This window comes from Marmota flaviventris, chromosome 1 (assembly GCF_047511675.1).
Source record: "Marmota flaviventris isolate mMarFla1 chromosome 1, mMarFla1.hap1, whole genome shotgun sequence".
Lineage (NCBI taxonomy): Eukaryota > Metazoa > Chordata > Mammalia > Rodentia > Sciuridae > Marmota > Marmota flaviventris.
The window spans coordinates 2716802-2738596 of NC_092498.1; the positions used below are offsets into that span (position 1 = coordinate 2716802).

Genomic DNA, 21795 nt, shown 5'->3' on the forward strand with positions numbered 1-21795 from the left:
GCCTCTTGGCAGGTGAAGCCTCTCTGGGTGGGAGTCCCAGTTTAGGGATCAGGGCCCATGCTCCCCTGGTTCACCTGGCTGGAGGCCTGTGGGAGCTTCTGCAGTAAGGAAGACCAGCCCCTGAAGGGCTTCTGAGCCAAGGGTCTGGCCTCTGCTCACTGGATGGCACTGGGGAGGGGCTGTCCTCTGTGTGCTTTCACGGAGTCAGCCCTCCAGGCAGGAGCTGGCCTCAGTTTTTCTCCAAAAAAGACTTTTCTTTGGTCTTCCAGGTGGTGAGCAGTTTCAAAGCAGGCATTCGTAATTCCTGGTGGAGTTGGCAATTTCTGTTCTTTTGGCAGCTCAAGTCTAAGTTGGTCAAAGGTAAACAATGGGCAGGCCGACTCCTCTGGCTGAGTGAGGGACCTAACCAATCAGTAGTGTAGCTGGATAGGTCAGAGAGAGGTGTCTGGCACTGACAAAGCCGGAGGTGGTCAAGAGCACCCGTGGTGCCCGAGGAGTTCTGGCAATCGGGGTGCCTTGGAGCTGAGCTTCACCCTGATGGAATGCCCAGCTCTGGGCAGGGCCCCTTCTGGAAGGGCCAGATGGCAGAGTCCCCACTCTTCACTCCCTTGGTCCCCTCTGTCCATCTTTTAACACAGTGTTATAATGAGACAGGGAAGGACAGGAAGCAACAAAACACAGTCCATGGAGAAGGTACAGCCCACTCCCACCCAGGTGGGCACCCACATCTCTTCTTCCAGGTTGATGATGCTGAGAATTTGTGCAAAGTGTACGCATGGTGGTTGCTGCCAGCCCCTCGTGACTAAATACATTATCTATTCCTGTCGAAAATGTGCATCAGAATGTACTTGAAACCGGTATCTTTGTGCTCTGTTGTTGGAATGATTAAAGAAGTTACAGAGACTTTCTGCAATGTTTGTTATGTGGCAGGATTCCTACCCCACAAGGTCATCCATGTCTCTCATTTCCCTCCATGAGGCCGTGCTGAAAATGTGAAAGAAAAGCACCCACGAGAGGGCCGGCTGGACGAGCCGTAGGAACTGTTCGTGTTCAGCAGGGCACATGACAGACGGTCTGCGGGGGTTGACCAGCCATCCTCCCCTGGCCAGATCCTGCTGCTGTCCACATCACACCATGTGAGGACCATTGGGCAGACATGCCAAGATGGCTGGGTGGTTGCAAGATTGGCAAGACAGCAGAGGAGTGCTTGCCAGGGAGACATGCTGGTGTTGCGGGTGCTGGCTCTCCACAGAGCCCAGCAAAGTGACCCATATGCGACTCCTTAGGAGCCAATTACAAAACACTGCCTGGACCTGGCTTTTCCCCAGGTACTGTGCTGGATCTATATGCAAGCAGAGCAGTGGACAAACACTGGTCCCCAGGACAAATCTGGTCCAGGCTTATTTTCACACAGCCCATGAACTGAGATCGGTTTATTTATTTATTTTTAGCCATTTGGAACAAATAATCTAAAGAATGATATTTCCTGATATGTGAAAACTATACGAAACTCCAATTTCAGTGTGGCCAGTGTGGTTAGGGTTAGGTTTGGTTAAGCTTGATTTTCTCAAATTAAGGGGGAAAATATATTAGCAATTCATATTTTCCTGCATATCCAAGCATAGGGCCTCTCTCTCGAGGGCACGACACTGGGGGGGGAGGGGTCATTTCCATGGCCTCTCAGAAACTGGAGGCTCCTCTTGGCTGAGGCAGCTGTTTCCAGAGGGGAAACTGTTTTAAATAAGAGAACAGAGACATCCACACACTGGAAACACATTACACAAGATAGGACACCAGATATCAAACAAAAACCTGTCCCCCAAACAGAACTTGATTTCTGGTGGAGTCCTAGGTGCAAGGTGGGGGCCTGACACCCTGACCCGGACACCAAACCACACCCTGACCTGGACACCAAACCTCACCCTCCTACAGATCCGAATACAGCTCCAACATCCTCTCGCAGATCTTGCTGTCTAAGGGCACAAGTAACCAGCCTTCCAAGAGGATCCACAAGCCCAGACCCTGGGTCTGTCCACTCTGTGGCCCAGTCTCCCATCCCACTGAAAGCTGCCCCCAGACAGCTCATCTCTAGCTCCACAGGACTGTGGGGGCCATTGGAGTTGATGAGCTGTCTGCTTGGAACAGTCATCTGAGTAGTCAGTGGGGCACAGGAGGCTCTGCTCATGTTCAGCCCCTGTGCACTGCAATGTCCTTGTGTGAAAGAGAGGGGAAGTACCGTCCCTTTCCCTGCTGGGCTGCTTCCCAGCAGTACCTTGGTCCTGGACCAAAAGTTGTCCACTTGGGGCCTTCCCTGGGGCAGCTCCCTTCCAGGACTGTGGAGCCCAGTCACTGACAGAGAAGCAGTGCCCACCCCAGGAGTCCACCTGGACAGAAGCAGGCTGCATCTGACCATTCCAGCATCCTCCTGCAGCCCACATCCAGGAAAAGCTGATGGGGCTGGAGGCTGTGTCTGGAATACCGTGATCAGGCCACCCGAGGCAGCTCCCCAGGCTTCTGGCCAACTCCGCGTCTCCCCAGGAGCTCTTCGTGGATCTAGGGCTTTCTGCCGTCTCTGGGGCCTGTGGGCCTGCCCCTCTGTACTCAAGCAAAGGCTGGCAGCAGATGGGTGGGCACCAGGAGCATGGGTCCTCCCTTTCAACTCTCTTCCCAGACACACGAAGCGGGGGCGAGCAGCCCTGCATCTCTGTAGTACCCACCTCCTCTCCAGAGGTCTCCTCTGGTCTCAGGATCACGCACCAAGTTCTTTCCTGCATGGAGGCCCGGCGCCCTCTGGTGGTCAATCCAGGTGACTGTGGCCTCAGCCTTGAAGGTCCAGGGCAATCAGAGAGAGTGCCAAAGCCCCTTGACCAAGAGGGCATAGGACAACGAAACTTCAACATAAAGGAGTGCCAGGGACCGGCCAACCAGAAGTTGGACAGACAAGAGCCCTGTGCTACTTCCCTTTCCTCCTCAGTGACCCCATTCACCCACCACAGCATCCCCAGTGGACCAGGTCTGGGTTGATGGCCAAAAGGGGTGCATTTTTCCTCTTGATTGCAGTGCTCAAAAAACAAGAGAAGATGACTGCGTCTGTAACACCGAAGCCGACAGATGTGGAGTGAGGCGCTCTGGGCTAACAGTGCTCAAGGCTCCTGGGCCAGGCCCATCCTCATCTTTCTTGCCACCCTCGGTCTGGGACCTGGAGCTTGGTGGCTCTGTCCACGAAGGGCATCCCAGGGAGCTGCCCTGCTGAGTCCAGAGTCTCAGGCTGGCTGCAACTGAGTCAGGCTCAGCTTCCTGCCAGAGGGCCCGGGGTCTGGGAGGAGAGGTCTAGGAGTCTTGCCTGTCTCCTCGGTGGACCAGCCCTGACTTTGGGGGAGTCCCTCAGCATCTCTGAACCCCTCCCTCACACAGGTGGTGAGCTGGACTTTCTACAAGCTCAGAAATGTTGCAGATAGTCCTCTCCATTCCCCGCCCTCACTCAGCTTCCCTGGGCTCCAAGAGGGAGGAAGTCTGCCGAGGGAGCAGGGGACCACCTTCCACTCTGCATGGGCTTCTGATTCTTAATGAACCAATCCCAAGGATGACTGCCCTACCCAACTAATGTCAAAAATCAGCTGTCCATGGGTGGCCTGGGACTGAGCCCTGGGTTGGGCCACTAAGGACACAGACAGATGGAACAGAAAAGAGGCCGTCAGGTTCCCCCAGGGCTGCTCAGGATGCAGTTCCTCCTTGGGCTGGATCTGCCTGTGGTCCATGCTGGATTCTGTGCTTTGGGTGCCTTCCTGAACTTTCCCCCTCCCTGGTCCAACTGGAGGAAGAATGCCCCTTAGACAGCAAGCAAGCTTCAGCAACATCAAGGAAGGCGCACGGGAGCCCAACGGTGGGGCTGGCTGTGAGGACAAGGACGAAGCCTCAAGACCCAGAAATAGCAGTGAGCCTCCTGCTGGGAAGACCCCACCAACAACTGGAAGTCTGCAGCCTTTCAAAGAGCTGGCCCAGGAAACCTTACCGCCAGCTCCCAATGGCTCCAGAGGCCGTAACTGTGGGCACTCTGGCCATTTCTTTGATGCAGATGGAAACACACACCTGGGACAGGTGTGCAAGGTCACACAGAGGACAGGGGAGAGGCAGATACGCCCAGGAAGTCACCAGCGAGTGAGCAGACTCAGACTTGGAGCTGCCCACAGCAGCCCATTGACTCAGGCCCGGCTCCCCACCCCCAGAATGGAGCCTCCCCCATCCTAGCAGAGGCAGGCAGGACCTCTGGCAGCCCTGAGTGCCCTGGAGAGATGAGGTGAGAAAGGCACAGATGCCACGTGACATCAGCAAGGGTGGAGGGGACAGGGGGAGGGACAGATTGTTGTCTTGGAACACATGGAGCCATGAGAGCCAGGGAGAGACAGAGCTGGGAGCGCGTTTGCTGAGCCGGAAGACTGCTCAGGAACCAAGGCAGCTGGATGCAGGATGGCTGCCCCTCTGATCCTGTGGTCCCAGACCAGGCAGGGCCGCCCCTGGGCTCCACACTGGAGAGGACCCGCTGTGGGAAGGAAGGGCCTCCTCGGGGAGTTTGCTCTGACTGCTGCAGCCACCGTGAGAGGCGCCTTTGCCAAAGTCGCCCTACAGCTGCCATCAATTCCATCCTTCCCACTCACCCCAGGCAGGTGATGGATTAATTTCAGGACCTGCCAGCAGACTGTGGGAACAGGTGTGTCCCTGCTCCGCACCCAGGCTGATGTCTACAAGGAATGAAGGGACGGAGCCCTAAGGTGCTTCCTCGGGGAGCTCCCTCTGGGCAGGAGGAGTCACTGACCAGGAAACCTCTGCTGTGCTCCCCGAGAGCCCACCCTGCACCTAGGCACTGGCCAGCCTCACGGTGGGCTCCCCTCGCCAGGGAGTAGCCCCCTCCTTCCTGCCCTCCAGGCACTAAATCTTCTCTTCTGCATCAGGGAGGCCCTGAGAAGTGAGGCTGAGGCTGGAGGAGGAAGGCAGGGAAGGAGGGCACACGCTGGGGCTGACTGGAGAGTAGGGCAGAGGGCTGGCTGGGGCGCACCTGGGCGTCCAGTAGCCATGGAGGAACGCAGCCCAGAGGAGGACTTGACCAGGAAAGAGAAAGTTCCTAAGCCATTAGGCAATGACCGCAAACCTGGGGACATGAAAGCCTGTGAAGCACTCCCAGGGGAAGAAGCAGGTATGCGCAGCCCTGGCGAGGCTCAGCAGCCCGGGATCAGCCACGTGCCAGCCCTCCAGGCACTTTCAAACACAGGCACACCTTGCAGAGACTTCCCAGGCTGCTCCAGGCCTCTGTAACAGGGCAAAGGTGCCAACAAAGTGAGCCTCAGGGTCTCTTGGTCCACGGTGCGTCTACACTCTGCGGCAGCCTGTGGGAGGGTGAAGGCACCAAGTCTAAAACCAGTGCACACACTAATCTGAAAGCTCTTTAGTGCTGAACGATGCCAACAGTCTGGAGCCTTCAGCAAGTGCCATGCCACTGGCCAGGGACTCGCCTCCAAGTTGCTGGCTGCTGGCTTCTGGGCCCCGGCTACTGGAGGCTGTGGTGGTAGCAGAAGTCTCTTAAGACAGGAGGGAAGTCTGCACATCCTTCCAGTCTGCCTGTCATAGAGATTTCTCTGTGAAGTGCAATGGTGCTAGACAGCATTTGGATCTTGAGCGCTGCCCTAGCTGTCAGCTGAGCCTGGGCAGAGTTCTGAAGCCTTGGCTGCCATTTCTGCTCCAGGATGGCTCCATCTCCAGAAGCCACTTCCTTTGCTCTTCCACAAGAAGCAACTCCTGGTTGGCTCAGGTTTGATCAGGAGAGGACAGTGACTTCTCTTGGGCTCCACCTCTGACTCCAGTCCTCCACACCTGCAGTTGCTTCCTCCACTCAAGGCCCGAATCCCAAAGTCATCCTAAGGGTTGGGATCATCGCCTTCCAAACTCCTGCTGAGGACCTCACCTCTGCCCTCAATCGCAGAGGTTCTTGCCGTTGTCAGCTTACTCTGCTGGGGTCTATCTCTGGCAGCCACAGGCGAGCAGAATGGATTTCTCAAATTAAAGTTGAAATGACAGCTTCATCCCTGGCTTTAGAGTGGATGCTCACAGGCATGAAGCCCACATGGACCTCGCTGCCCATCCAGCCTCCAGGTGACCAGGCAGGCTGTCCAGGAGCAACGAGGCTCAGGAAGAGAACTTTTCTGAGCAGCAGCCCAGCAGTCAGGGCCCCCAGGGTACAGCTGTGCGCCATCAGGGCTCTGTGGTCCATTCAGAACTCTGGCAGACAGGACAGGACAAGTCCCCGAGGCCAGGATCGTCACAGTGGTGGGCCAGCACTGGCTTCAACCTGATGTCACCACTGTGCAGGCGCCTGACAGGAGAGATACCCACCTGGCTTTGGAGCCTGGCACTGACTTCTCTCTGCTGTGAACACCAGGGGCACGCTGGGCACATGCCCTGCCACTGAGCCTCAGCTGGCCCAGGACCCTGCCCTGGACGAGGCTCTGGCTTGAGGATGGGCTGTGGCTGGCTTCCCTCCTGTCCAGGCCCGTGAGTCTCGGCACCAGCAGCTGCTGCGCTCTCTTATCCCTCGCTCCTTCACAGGGCAGCGTGTGCCATGTCCTTCCCCAGGACTTCTTCCGCATTCACAGCGTGGCTATCGGCTGGAGGCCTGGCTGCTGGCCTCCTCCACGGTGCCATCATTCCAGCTTCTGATTCAAAGTGAGAGGTGTGCAGCTCTTCCTTTCCCTGGGACACTCCGAGGCCGCTGTTGGGCTGCTACTGGCCTAACTTCAACACAGTTGTGTCTCAGGGCACAGGGAGGCCAAGGGGGACGGCGACGAGGAGATGGTCAGTGGAGCAGTCAGAACACAGGACAGAGTTCATAGTCTTATCTGGGTGCAGTTCATGGTGCCCCCAAACAATTCCACTTGTGGCAAAGACCACTGCTCACAGGTCACCACCACAGACCATAAGAACAGAGTTGGAAATGTCGTCAGACTGCTGAGATGTGGCCTCAGACATGAAGCAAGGTCCCGCTGCTGGAGCAGTGGGCTTGAGGGCCTGGCAGGGACTGAGAGGCACATGGAGGCAGCCTCTGTGACGCGCACTGAGAGGAGCCAGCCAGCACCCACCCAGAGGTCTGCTCAGGGTCCCGCCTCGACCCTGGCCTCGCACACCACTGTGCTCTGGGTCCTACCCACAAGCCCTCTTCTGAGACCCCACCCCTGTACCCCGAAGCTGAGACACCCAGGTGCCCTCCTTGCGAGCCCTAATAATGGATGGGAGTTCCTGGCTACATCCTTGATCTGGGCAATAGTATGCCAGTTTCCAACAGGCTGGCCCCATTTCACCTCTCCCTTTCCTGTAGTTTAGGGCGCTGCCCTGGGGCAGGGTGGGTAGTGCCTCTGGGCCCCCAGGCCCTGGCAGGTGCCCGAGCTGTCCCTGCACACCGGAGCCTCCACAGCTCCCTCCCCAGCTGTGCCGAGCTATTTACAGGCAGCACTTGGGAGCCAGTCCTCAGAGATGGGGTGTTCAGTTTTGCACCAGTCGGGCTGGGCACAAAATCACGAGCCACTCACAGCCTTGTAGATTCAAACAGCAATTCTTTATTCCCGAACTCACACCGGCACCCTACACGCACGTTCTGGGCAAATCCACACCTCCACTGGGCTCTGTATCCCAAAATACTCTCTGAATCCTGCGAGAACTCAACGGGAACTCAAGGAGTGGGTGCGCCTGATGCAGCAGGATACGCCCTATTCCCAGCAGGGTACACCTTAAACCTGGAACCGCCCTAAACCCAAGGAGCGGGATACTCCCTATTCCCAGCAGGATACACCCTAAACCTGGATCCGCCCTGGTCCTTGAGCAAGGTCACCTTTCATGCAAAGTCACTGCAAATGATCTGGGTCCACAATGGAGAGTCCTTCCTCTAAGCAACATGGGGTAGGCTGACGAAGAAATTGCCATGCGTCATTCCTACTTGGCAATGGCTCTCAGCACAGTTTGAAAGAGACCCTTCATAGGTCAGGAAGATGAGTCCTGTCTGCAAGTATGCCAGACAGCGAGGCCGGGGCTTCTGGTGTCTTGAGCAGCCTGGTGGCTTCTTCCATATCAGGTGAGCCAGGCTCTCCTGGCACCAGCCCCCACCCCAGGAGGACACACCACCACCTCCCACTAAACTGTACCCAATGGCCAGCAACTGTCTCCCCAAGCAGCCCCAGAGCATGCAGCCCATGGGCAGCCTGCCCTAGCTGGTTTCCCTGAACCTGCCATGGCCTGTGACCTCTACCCCCATGGAGGGCCAGGCAGGGCCTGGAGACCCCCCCGAGGGGGGGCCGCACTCTGGCCACTTCCCCCCCACACCACAGAGAGAGGCAGACTCCCTGGCCTCTTGGTTGAGAGCAAGAGGGGTGAGCTGACAAGCCTGGTGTGAGAGTGTGCGCGTGTGTGTGTATCTACTGCTGGGCACGTGGAGTCCAGCCAGGCAGGAGGCCCAAGGCATAGAAGACCTACTGGACTTTGAATCCTCCTGACCAGTGCACTGCTCCTGGAAGACTCCTGCTGTGGTTGGCCAAGGAAGGAGTGGACAGCGGGAGCAGGTGGCCAGGTGGCCCCGAACATCAGCTCCTTCAGGCACCAAGTAGCAGGTCAGCAGATGATTCCCTTTATGCTCAGGGAGGGTTGGGGACCCAGGTGTGAAGCCACAGCACACTTGTGGCTTGGTCAACTGGTCAACAGTTAACTACCAAGAACTGCTGCTGTGAGTGTCCCGATCGCACTGCCACAGAGAACCTTCACACACTCAGGAAGGCTTCCTTCCGGGTTCTTGGCATCGCACACAAAGCTAGGTGACTCAAGTGGCTTCCCTTGGCCTGCAATCCCCACCCCTAAAAAGCAGGAGCAAGGCTGACTGGCTGTTGTTCTACAGGGCTGGCAAGGATCTCCTCGCCTCACAGATGAGGAAACTGTCAATAAAGTAAGTGAAGAAAGTGAACGGCTTTTCTGATTGCATAGCTAAGGAAAGGAGCAGGAAGAAGCACCCGGCTTTGTTGCTCCGTTTCTGTGGGTTTGTTTCCACCTGGGGAAGAAGATCCAGACCCTGAGCCCAGCCATCCCCCAGACTCTCCTTTCATCACTGCAAGTCCAACCTCTGCCCAATCTTTTCCCACACTGTAGTGTGTAGTGTCCCCTCTTCTCTAGTTCAAATCCTACCTGCTGGTCCTTGCATTCAGTTTCAGCTCTGTAGTCTCTGTGGAGCAGGCTGAGTCCTGCTCCAAGTGACTCCGTGGTGTACAGAATAGCAGTCCTCAGGCTGAGCCTGCCCTAGTGACTCCATGGTGTACAGAATAGCAGTCCTCAGGCTGTGCCAGCCCTAGTGACTCCATGGTGTGTAGAACAGCAGTCCTCAGGCTGTGCCTGCCCTAGTGACTCCATGGTGTGTAGGACAGCAGCTCTCAGGCTGTGCCTGCCCTAGTGACTCCAGGGTGTGCAGAACAGCAGCTCTCAGGCTGTACCTGCCCTGGTGACTCCATGGTGTGCAGGACAGCAGCTCTCAGGCTGCACCTGCCCTGAGTGACTCCATGGTGTGCAGGACAGCAGCTCTCAGGCTGCACCTGCCCTGAGTGACTCCATGGTGTACAGAATAGCAGTCCTCAGGCTGCGCCTGCCCTAGTGACTCCATGGCGTACAGAATAGCAGTCCTCAGGCTGTGCCTGCCCTGAGTTACTCCATGGTGTGCAGAATAGCAGTCCTCAGGCTGTGCCTGCCCTAGTGACTCCATGGTGTGTAGAACAGCAGCTCTCAGGCTGTACCTGCCCTGAGTGACTCCATGGTGTGTAGAACAGCAGCTCTCAGGCTGCGCCTGTCCTGGGTGACTCCATTTTATAAACTAATAGTTTGCCATAAGCATAACTCCATTTTGAGTTCTAGTGCCAAGGATGAATGACTGTGAACCTTATTTGTACAAGTATACCACCACCATCTGCCCAGCACAATCATAAGGTACAAACTGATAAAATAATTTAACGTACATTAAATCAGAGGCACATGGAGGCATCAGAAAAACCAGGCCCATGAGCTTATCAAAGACAGCAGACCACCAATGAAGTAAGGCCTTCACCTGAGACCCATAAAAGGAGAAGTACCCCATAACTGGCTGCAGCAACACTGCCACAGCATATCAGTGGGCCATCTGGTAAATGCTTAACAAGATTGAGAGGTGACAAATCCCCAGCTCTCTGTCCCTGGGCTTCAGCTCTCCTCATTTCCATGCTTGATGTGGCCCAGTTGGAAACTGAAAATCAATTTCATAAAGGAGATCATACATATATGTATGTAGGTAGGTATGTATATAATACATACATATATGTGTGTGTGTGTGTGTGTATATATATATGTAAATGTATAAATGTGTTATAGATATTAGTAATTATGATAAAAGACACTGTCATTGCTTGGCTTATGACTATCAGGTGACCCATGAATACTTGGTGAATTGTGACCAATGAAGTAATAAAGCTTGTGAACTCTTTATTCACAATTCAGTAAGTTCTGGCATTCTGAGAAGACACAGCCATGTCTGTCTTGTCAGTGGCAGAGCTTGCTCACAACACTGTTCTATATGAGTGGCGGGAAAAAGAAGAGGAGCAAGTTTTTTTTGTGTGTTTTTTTTTTAAACATGAAAATATTTAGTGTCAGCATGGAATTAAGAAATGGATCGAGGGAATTAAATAGGAATGGAAATCAATTTATCTTTCTTTCACAATTTGAAAGTTATTGAAGCCATGGAACTTTTTACGTTCACTGACAGGAGTTCCGCTCGATTAGGATTTATACCAAGGAAGTAATTAAGAATTTCCTTATGACCTAGCTATTAGCTTACTTTCTATGGTGGTATTTATAAAAGGGCAAATTTGGGTAGCAGCCTCAACACCTTTCACTAAGGAATTGGTTGAAGGATGGTGAATCCATACGTTGGGCCATCTACTATTCAGCTGTGTGAGATGATACTGGGGCATATTTAACTTGTGAGTGAGTGTTCACACTACATTATATGGCAAAATGAGCTCAGTACGTAATGCACAGTTCAGGGGCATTTAAACCTGTTAGTGTCTGTGTGTTTTGCTTTATTCTGGATCTTGAGTGGACCCGAACAGTCCATGTATTAAAACGCTGGTCTCCAGGGTGGCATTGCCAGCAGGGAGGGGAACCTAGAGGTGGGGCCTTGCTGTGGTGTGGATATGAGGTGTCCCCAAAGCTGCTGTGTTGATGCAGGAATACTCAGAGATGAGACGACTAGACTGTGAGAGCCGCGCCCTGACCAGTCCATCCATTTGGTCCCATGTGAACTTGAATGGACTGGGTGGTCACTATGAGTAGTGGAGAATGGCTAGGAGGTGGGTCACTGGGCGGTCACCTGGAAGGGTGCCTCTGCCCCGTGGCCCTTTTCTCTCTTTTTGAGCCTGTCATTAGCTGAGCAGTTTTCCACCCGAGTCCTTCCCCCATCTTGGCCCCAGAGCAATGGAATCAGCCATCTATGAACTGAGACCTCGGAAACCATGAACCTCAAGTAAACCTCCTCCTCTATGTTGTTCTGGTCAATTATTTTGGTCACAACATGCAAAAAGCTGATTTAAAAAGGCCTAGTGGGAGGTCCTGAGGTCACTGGGGGTGTGCCCTCAAGGGGAATTGTGGAACCCCAGTCCCCTACTCACTTTTCTGCTTCCTGGACATGAGATGAGCAGTTTCACTCCAATGCACACTTCCCCCATGATGAGCTGCCTCGCCACAGGTCAAAGAAACCAGGGACAATCAGTTATGGACTAAACCTCCAAAGCTGTGAGTCAAAAGAAACCTTCTCTGTGCGCAGAGATTTTCTCAGGTACCTGTAGTAACAGAAAGCCAACACAAGACTCCACTGGCAACTGAGTCCAGGGCACTGGAGGTTCAGAGGCCACTTTTGCGAAGAGTGAGATAGGAATTTGGAGATACAGAGAAAGAAGATAAGTACCCACGAACTGCTAGAATGTAGGAAACACCTGTGAACTTTTGAAATGAAAAACCAGCATTCACAAACCACCCAGGCCATATCTTTGTCCCATGTCCCTGCCCACTAAAATTAACATGATGTGGACAAGTGCAGGGCCAACGAGTGAGATGGTGTTCCTTTGTCGGGTGCCCTGACTCCACCTGTAGCCCTAACTGCTACCCCTCTATGATGTTAACACCCCAGACCAAGGAAATAGAAATGGTCTGCCTTCTCCCTTGAATGTGTACCCATGTATTAAACGCTGGTCTCCAGGGTGGCATTGCCAGCAGGGAGGGGAACCTAGAGGTGGTTCTTTCTTGAGATGGCCTGCATCCCCCTCTTGAATGTATACCCAATTTCCTAAATAAACCTGACAGGCACATGCTAAAATTCTTTTGTGTCACTAAGCCAAAGACCCCATTTGCAGCTGAGGTAAGTCTCCCTCTCCAGGAACTGTTCTATTGACAAAAGCCTTGACTCTTCATTTGGGCCTGCTCATGTGCAATAGGCAACTAAAGGCGGAGTAAATACTTGGCATGTCGCCATCACTTTGCAAGGATAATGACCTTCAGCCTTGGGACAGCCATTCATTCTCCCACTCCAATGTGGAAGGACCAAGATTAAGAAGAGTAAGGCATCTTCCAGGGTTTGCAGGGACATCATAATCAACGAACTGACCACTGCCAGCTTTTGCAATACCCTGTTCCAGACCATTAGAGTAGCTCCTGCAGGTAGTGGTCTCTAGCCACTACCCTAAACTTGAAGCAACTAATGCCATCTTGCCCGTCTATCTTGGCTTAAGTCATTTTCTTGGGTATTCATCTTGGATTCCAGGAAAAACAAATACCTGGTGACAAGAGCCCAAACCACCCTCTGGTACCAGGCAGCAGTGACTTTCTTATCACTAACAAAGCCCATCTGACTTTCTGACATAACCATCAGTGTCCAGGTCTGCTGGACAACCTACACTCCCCGCACCCTCTACTGAAAACGGCAGCTCACGGCGGTGTCCCAGAACGCAGAACACCGGTTCCTTCATCTTCCCAGGATGGCTACACTGAATACTACTTTTGGAGAGTGGCTGGAGCAGGATCGGCAGACGCCACAGGTCGCTATAGGTGACTGGGTGTCTCTATTTTCAGTCTTTTTCATTATAGTGTTAGAACATGAAGTTCTTTTTTAATTTTTTTAGTTGTAGATAGACATAATACCTTTATTTTGTTTTTATGTGGTGCTGAGGATAGAACCCAGTGCCTTCCACATGTGAGGTGAGCTCTCTAACACTGAGCCCCAGCCCCGGAACATGAATTTCTTTTGAAAGAATTGTAAAAATCATTTGCGAATGCTTTGAAAAGTGTAAAGAGGCTCTAACTGTCTCCCCAACAAAATGGAACACACTTGAGGCTGGCCAGTCATCTGAGAGTCGGGCAGTGCGTGCAGTGCTGACAAGATGAGTGGTCACCTTGAGTTCCCCGCTCCCCAAATGCCTGCCTCAAAGCCTCAGGGTGCACTGGGGGAGTCGGGGAGACGGGGGTGGGGGGGTGGGGGGCACCAGCCTGGTCCTCTCATGGGGGATCAGCAGTGCACAAGGGTACGACCGAGACAATGAGGAGGCAACAGAGCCAGAGTGGAAACGCAGGTTTTATTGACAGGCCTTTCAGATTACAATACAGTCCAACATCTCCCAGCATGAACCCACACACAGGGTACAACAATACATTTTCTTTTCACCTAAATCACTACTATTCTTCACACATACTCCTGAAAAAGTTCCCACAGTGGTTAACGCAAAGTGAAAATGGGGAAAAACAGCCCCATCACCTCCCACGGAAGTGGACGAAGTGCATTAGGAAACACGGAATGAATCGAACCCGGCAAGCAAGCCAGCCATCTCCTGGCGTCTCAACGGTCACTGCGCTCCCAACACACAGCTCCACACTCCACCTGCGAGCTGCACCGACACAGCAGGAGGCGCACACATTACGTCAGGAGGGCCACAGTCACAGGGGCAGTAACAACGGCCACACGGCCCATCGCTTCCACGTGAACGTGAGGCGCGCTACCACTAACACTGACCCATGCCAGGGGCCTGCAAGGTAGAGGGTGAGACAAAGGGGTGGTTAGTGACATGGCTAATGCACGCTGTGGTGCTGCATCTGTGGTCGCCACACACGCCTACAGAGAGCCAAACTGCAAAATAACAGAATCGAATGTTATTCTCTCCAATCAAAGACCTGGAGGAATAAATCACAAGAAGAGACCTGTCAAAGCAAAGGTTTAGAGAAAAATCACATTGAAACAGGCCCCTCCTGCCAGCCAGAGCGGAATCCTGAGTGTTTGCGCTGGAGAGAGGAGCAGGTATGTGACCTGGGCAAGAGTGTGGAAGCCAGTGGAGGTGGAGGGGGTGGTGAAGGAGGAGAGCGTGGCCACCGGGAGACGGGAAGGTAGAAGCAGTGACAAATCTCAGATGGGAAGGGAGTGATTGGCATGAGATGGGGATGGGCTCAGGCAGGAACGAGGAGCAGACACATGAGGAGGGGCCTGGGCCCAGGCAGGAGGCCACCCATCAGAGAACAGCACAGAACAGACATGGCCGACAGGCAGAGGGCCAGCTCAAGAGAGGAAAGAAATCAGACTGTGCTTTGCCATTGCTGCACCTAAAAATGAAAACAGTGGAATTAAAGCCTAAAGTTAAAATCCTCATGAGGAAAAGCGCTCTGGATCCCATGCCTGTGAAGAGCAAAGCTGAGTTATAAAAACAAAGAGGTTACTCGCTCTTGGGCGGACAGCGTCCACATGTGCCAGGTGCACTTGTTACGTATTCCAAGGAAACATCGCAGAGGCAAAATCTTTAAACAGTCCTTTAAAAACCGGCTTCTACCATGTGTGCCCTTAAAACAAAAGGTAGTTTAGGATAAAATTACGTAAAGAAGGTTGAGGCCTGTTTTCTGGAGCACACTGAATTGTCACACACAGAACGCATCGACCACAGAGCCTGCCTGTGCACCCATCCTGTGGGACGGAGCTTCTTTCAAGGACTGCATTTTTCTACAAACCTTTTAAAATTAGTGAAATGACAACAAGCAAAACACTGACACAAAGATCTCCTTATGTTTTGGTTGGTTAGAAGGGAAAGGAAAGGGATGGGTGTTCCAGAAAGTTCTCACTTCAAGTGCCTGTGCTACCTGCCATGGAGAAGCCTGTAAGACTCCCTCCAGAGCATGCTGGGGAGAGCCGTGCGAACAGTCCTGGGAAAGGCAGGTCGCAGTGTGCAAACTGACGACCCCTCCCGGCCGCACACCACCGGGAGGAGCTATACCTGGGATCCAATATGAATCATGGGTTTGCTCTGGTTCTAGTACTCAAAACCGTGGTTCATGTACCTAAGAAGTTAGGTATTTTAAATGATAAAAACTAAACAGGTTGCAAAAAACCTTACATAAAATCCTTAGGATTTAATATTAAATCAAGGCTAATTGCCTTTGGAGAATTCATATTAAAAATGTCAAAGTAATACTTCATTCACAAACTTTAAAATAGATGAAAACATCAATTGATAAGCTCATTAACTACAGTGAAGTATCCAAAGCTTTCCCATCACTGAGAGAAGCTTCTCGTGGCTCCTTTCCTCATGGAGAAGGGGTCTTGGTCCCTCTGTCCTGCACCCCCACTGCTGACTCCCTGTGCAATACCTCACATACCATTTCTCAGAGGGCCTGCAGGAGCGTCTGCATTCTCTTTCACCCTCTCCCTCCCACTCCAAATAAAAGCAGGGAGGTGGGCTGCAGCTTAATGAAGGGGCCAAATTTGGTCTAAAAATGAGAACGTGAAGCCAACACTGGGCTCTACAAAAGGAAGGAAAATAAAAAACTGATCCCCCAGAAGGTTTTACACCAAAGCAGCAAGGCCAGAGCTGCCCAGCTGGGTCCGCAGATGTGGCACTGTGGCGTGCTTGCTGACCATGGGGCATTTTCTCCAACGAGGACAAAGGAAGGCCACCAAGAACCCAAGGACAATCCAGAACAACATTCAGCCACTACGCAGATCTCCCTGGACTACACCCTATCCTCGATCACAATCAGTCCAGTGGTCTTGGAACACATGGAGCTTACCTTCCTGACACACCACAAGGAAACAGGAAGCAAAACAACGACACACAAAACAAAAGGTAAAAGAAAAAAAGTGACAGCTTCTTAAAACCAGTCCATAGAGAAGGCCTTCTCCTAGTCTGTGTCGCCAGTCCTGAGGAAGAGCCAGCCTTGGCCAGAGGCTGAGGGGCCCTGTGGTCCACACTGAGGGCGGCTCCTCCCCTCTACAGGCTCTGCCCGCCCTCCCACCCCTATCCCTTCCTTCCTCCCCGACCCTCCTAACTCCTTTGCCCGCCTCCTAAAGCAGCAAAGCCTTCTGTCTGCAAGGTCAGGCAGAATGCTGTTTGGAAAAGAGGCCCCTGGGTGCAGAACCTGGGCTCACCACAACTCAGGGATGCTGCGAAGCAAGCTCCAACTGCTGGTGCGGCTGCTGGTGCAACTGCTGGTGCGGGACCTTTGCACATCACACTGGGACCTACCCAAGTTAAAGCGGGTGCTGGGGAAACCGCTTCCCACCCCACCCCTCCACTCTTCCATCGGGCGTGGCGCAGACCTGCATGGGAAGCTGACTGTCCAGGACAGGGACTCCTCAAAATGGCTTTTGGAAAGAAGAGATTCATCCTCAAGAATACCACCAGTATAAGAATTTAACAAATGTGGCCAGGCCAAGGGCAATGCAAGGTTAAGTTCCGGAAGCAAGCTAAGTGAACTTACATTACAGCACAAAATAAACAACGCAAAAGGAAAGAAGTGGTTTGGCTCCACTCCACCGCCTATGGGTTCACCTCCTGAGATAGACTGGTATTTACTGCCCTTCAGCTTCTTGAGCTTGTGAACAAATAATACACAGATGAGGATAAATGTATTGACTTACTACCATCTTTATAAAAATCGAATGTACACACAAAACACATCACAAAATGAAGTGTCTCCATTAAACTCTGATAAGACAACACAAAAGAACTAACAAATAGCTAAGATGATGCTGAGTGGAAAGCATTTCCAACAATGTTTTAATTTTAAAAGGTCCATATTTACATAGTATGCTAATGCTTTTGCATCTCATTTTAAATGCATGATAAAGAAAGAACAAAGATAATGGTTGCAGCAGATCTTCCACAAGGGTTCAGGTGCATGGTTTGACTTTGCTGCCAGAAGTGCACCGAAAATGGAACGACAGTACTCTCTAATTCTGCTTCTTTCCTCTTCTGTGGTTTCCTTCAAGGAAACTAGCCTGCAGCACTGGCCTGCCTGATACTGAGAGTCCACTCTCAGCGGCGTGCGTGGAGCGGCTGGCCTGTGCCTGGCTGTTCTAATGGGGGCTTTGTGCAGTCCTGGCTGACTGATAGTCTCTTAGGACACTGCAGGAAGAGAAAGCCTGCTCGTGTGTGCAGACGGTTACGGACACACACGTGCTCCCGGGTACCCGTATCACACTCAGACAAGGCCACAAGCAGACCGTGGGGTGGTCCTGAGGCCTGTCTGTGACGGTGGTGCCCAAATAGGACTTGTTCTGTTAACTCTAACTTCAAAGTTCCCATGCCTGCTTTGCAGAACATGCAGATGGGGTTTTAAAAGCACAGAACTCAGACTATTTGAGAAAGTGATAAAAATCTGTTAAACTCATATTATTGCATCATAAGTCCTTGGTGATAAAATAAGGTTTCCAAGGGCCCAACGGGTCCTGAATACTCTGGATCTCTCTTAACTGGATCTTACAGGCTACCAAACTCATCACTCCAACACAGTTCTCTGTGGACTGGGCCAGATAAACTGCATTCCTACGTATACGAACACCCCTGTCTAACTGAACACTGAATGGCAGTGACAGCGCGCCAACCAGCTGATGGTACTCAAATGAACTGGTGTGCAGACCCTGCTGTGGGCATGGCGGGGCTGGTGACAGTCCACCCACCAAGCCACTGGACTTCTGGACAGAGTTGGCACCACAGCTGAGAGGTTCTCTAGGATGACCCGAGTGACGCAGTTTCCTGGAACCCAAACAACCACCCGCACTTCCCAGGGTTCCTCCTAGGCACAAGATGTCATCTTAGAATTAATGCTAAGGAAAGACTCACAGGGCCTGGAATAACTTCTCCAGTTCTTAACTAGAAATTTAATTTGAAAATGTAACTTAAAACTTCAACTGTATAAACCAGCTGCTGCAAGTTCCGCGTCCCTTCCCCTTAGCTCCTACAAGGCAGCTCCAAAGAGCGTCAAGGCTCAGGCTGGTCCTCACTGGGTTAAGCAGAGGCAGTGAGTGACAATGGGCTTCTATTTCCCTCAACTCCACCAATAAGTGTGACATGAAATCACAGGTATAAAACACAGCTTAAAAGTCTAAGTGTGCACTGGTGTCACCTGTGCGCAAAGTTTGGACCATGTACCAAACAGTGACACTCTCATGGGCAGAAGCCCAGTAAGGCACTTCTCAGTGTGCCCAGCAGGGACTCTTCTAGAGGCTGCTTTGGAGAGCAAGTCTCACCTAGGAGCCTATCAGAAAACTAGGAAACAATAGACACACTTCATCTCAAGGGGCGCGGACTGTGAGACAGCCATCCCTCACGCCACGCGCCATGGAGAACAGCAAGCAGAGGAAACTCTTGGGTCCCTGAAGGACTACGGCACCCCTGCTCAAAGAAGCTACAAAACAAAAAGCAATCAAAGCAATGATAGCGCATGTCACCTAGCCAGGGAGATGGATGTGCCACCCGGGGCTGCATTCAGAAGGAGGAATACCCACATGAGCCTTACCACCCCTCCACAGTGACTCAACCTCGCAGGCCAAAGCTAGGCCAGAGGGTGGTCTGAGGGTCACAGGACCTGCCCCCTGCTGGGCCACGGGGCACCTGGTACCTGGCCAGTACTGCACCTCGTCTGGGAAAGTGTGAACAGGCAGGGAGCTCACCTAGGAACCAGGAACGTGCAGCTGGCACTTTCGAGATATTTACAAGAAGCAGAATTGTCACTCCCATTAGCACTAATCCCAACCTCCCGCTCACACCCTGCTCCCCACGATGTGCACGTGCCCATCAATAGGCACCCACATTTTAACCTACTCTCACCAGGGCCTGAGGGCCCAAGGTGCCGCCCGCCAGAGGGCGTGGCTGAGAGCGTGCCTGTCTAGCCTGCACTGAAGATAGGTGCAACCATTATCAAATGTTCTCTGCTGTGAAGAATACTTAGGATCTGTGACGTACGGTAAAGTTCTTTCCTGAATCTAAGTCACTGTGACCGATCACACAGTAGGATCACGAAGAACCAGGTCTACATGCATCGAAAGCACTTGGAAACAAAAGAAAACGAGAACCGGAGTTCTTGTGGACAACAGAATTTGAAGCTATCTAACACCAAACTCCACTCGCCATGTCCCCTCAGTTCAGCTCTTCAGGAATCATCCTGGGGCTGGTTGGCGCTCCGGACAACAGTTAGCAGACTGCACACCGGAGAGACCTAGGCCCTGGGACTCCTGCGCTGGCTGGCAGCCTCCCTGAAGAAACTCCAGTGTGTGTGCAGCGTTGAGGGCAGGCTCTCCCAGGAGCAGTCACTCCACAATCAGGGCCACATTGATGTGGGACAGATCTATCATGTGCCTGTAGAAACGTAAACAGACAGTCAGCAGCAAGCCCACACGGCACAGTCAACTCACCCAGGTGGAAAAGTGAAGAGCAGCAGTGGCTCCCAATTAGAAAACACCTCTACGAAAATACAGGTTTCCAGAAAAGATCTAAGAATGAACAAGGGCCCCCTCTGCAAGACAAAAGGACACGCAGTCTTAGGAGGCGAGGTGCTGTCTGTTCCCAGCCTGCGTCTCTGGCCACGCCGTAGCCACAGGCAGCACACAGTGCACACCACAGGAAGAGGCACCCCCCCGCAGCCCCTCCCCGCAGCCCTCACACTACCTGTGGAACTTCTGCTGAAACGCTAGCGCGTGCGCTGGCTCCTTGAACTTCGCTATGGCTTTCCGCTGCTGGGGAAGCATCTGTAAACTCTAGAGGAAGAAAACAAACATTAAACATCACATGACAATAATGTAAAACCAGACACCTGCACAACGGGAGCTGCAATACAAAACTGGAGTCCAGCGGACGCTCGCATCATGCACATAGGCCTCGTTCGCTCCCTACCAATGCTGTGACCTCTCCAGATAATCTACTCCTGCAAGTAATGCTTCCACCCTCCATGTCTGGTGTTCAGCCCTCCAGTTGCTGAACACTGCCGAGACCAGGAGCAAGTATCCACGGACAGAGGCACTGCCCCTTCCCTTCCTGTCAGGTGACTCAGTGAGGGCCCTCATCAATCCTAAGAACAGCACCCACACACCAAAGGAAACTGCTGCTTAGTGGGGAGACTCCACGGCCTACAGTTGGCAGTCCCCTCTAGTTTGTCACTGAGAAAACTGAAGTTCCCATGTATGAAGCTGGGTCACAGGCCAAGGAAACACTCCTGCAGCACCCACGCTCCGTGAGGGCCACGCGCATGCTGGCACTCCTGCACTCTCACTCCACCCCCACGAAGCGAGAGCCGGGAAGCCATCTCCGTTTTAAAGACTGAGTAAACATGGCCCACAAGGTGAAGTAGCGTACCCCAAAGCTGCACACCAAGAAGCGGCAATGATGGGATCTACATCCAAGCCTCACTACAAAGCACACACTCTTGCTGACCTATCTGGCTGCATTCTGAGGGGCTGCCGCACACTGCTGAAGAAAGGGGTAGGTGACATGTGGGGAACGGAAGAGCCTTCAAGACACAGTGGCTCACGTGCAGCACCTTGTCCTGCTGACTCCGCTGAGAAGCACAGCAGAGAAGAGTGAAACGCACGCGCTGAGTCAACACCAACTTTCTGCTTTACTGAGGAAGCTACTTTCTGGTTTTCACACCATAGAGTTTCATTGATCATATGGTAAAAAATTCACTTTTCTGTGTAACATGATTTTAGGCAAAACCCAACAGAGAAATAAATGTGTTTCAACAAAGGACCTCATTAGTTAAAAGGAACTCACTTCGTGGTCCTAAGGGTTAATGAACATAAACCTGCCCCCCCTCTCCCCTGGAGTAAGGCATTCCCTCCACCCCTCCTCTCTCAGGTAGAACCCTGATTCAGCCCTGCGGTCAGTGACTACTACCACATGCTTTTCAAGCTTCTGACGCACACTGATCCTTACCCACTCCTATCTTTTGGCTGTCATGTCATGTCAACACTTCTGCCATTCTTCCTTGCTCATAAACATAGCCGAGGGAGTAAAATACCACTCCAAGAGTAGCAGTGGCTGCCACATCACTGCCACGCTGAGGAAAGTTCTCAGGCCCCCAGGTTTATAAAGCACAGTTAAGGCAGCCACCAGAATTCACTATGACCAACAGCCCAAAGAGGGATGGTCCTTCCAGGGCAACACCACTGCTCGTCATTAAGCAAGTGAACACCAGGTGGAGCCACGTCTCAAAGCACAGAGACAGGCGCTTCATTCTGGAACCTTTGGGATTAGAAAAATATCTATGGAAAGCACACAGAGGAAGATGTGTTTCTGCCTCAAACCGGGAAGGCCGTGCTGAAGCTGAGTCAGCAACCTCCTTTCAGAAAGTGCACATAAATCATCGCCAAGGTGATGAGGTCTCTTTATACCTATACTCAGAGGACCATCAAGGGCTGGCAGACGTTTATCAGTTTTTTTGTAAATTAAG

At 52.5% G+C, this 21795-nt stretch overlaps 1 protein-coding gene across 6 annotated transcripts in view; it reads right to left on the bottom strand.

The window, feature by feature from the left end:
• Positions 1–16976: 16976 nt before the first annotated feature.
• Positions 16977–21795, bottom strand: part of Rbm33 (RNA binding motif protein 33) — a 102260-nt gene continuing 97441 nt past the window's right edge. For all 6 annotated transcript variants that reach the window (XM_071610665.1, XM_071610662.1, XM_071610666.1 and 3 more), the window contains 2 exons: positions 20016–20104; positions 16977–19706 (listed from right to left, as the gene is read on the bottom strand). In XM_071610665.1, coding sequence (XP_071466766.1) covers positions 19658–19706; positions 20016–20104 — 138 coding nt within the window. In that variant the 3' untranslated portion in view covers positions 16977–19657. The remainder of the gene's footprint in view (positions 19707–20015; positions 20105–21795) is intronic.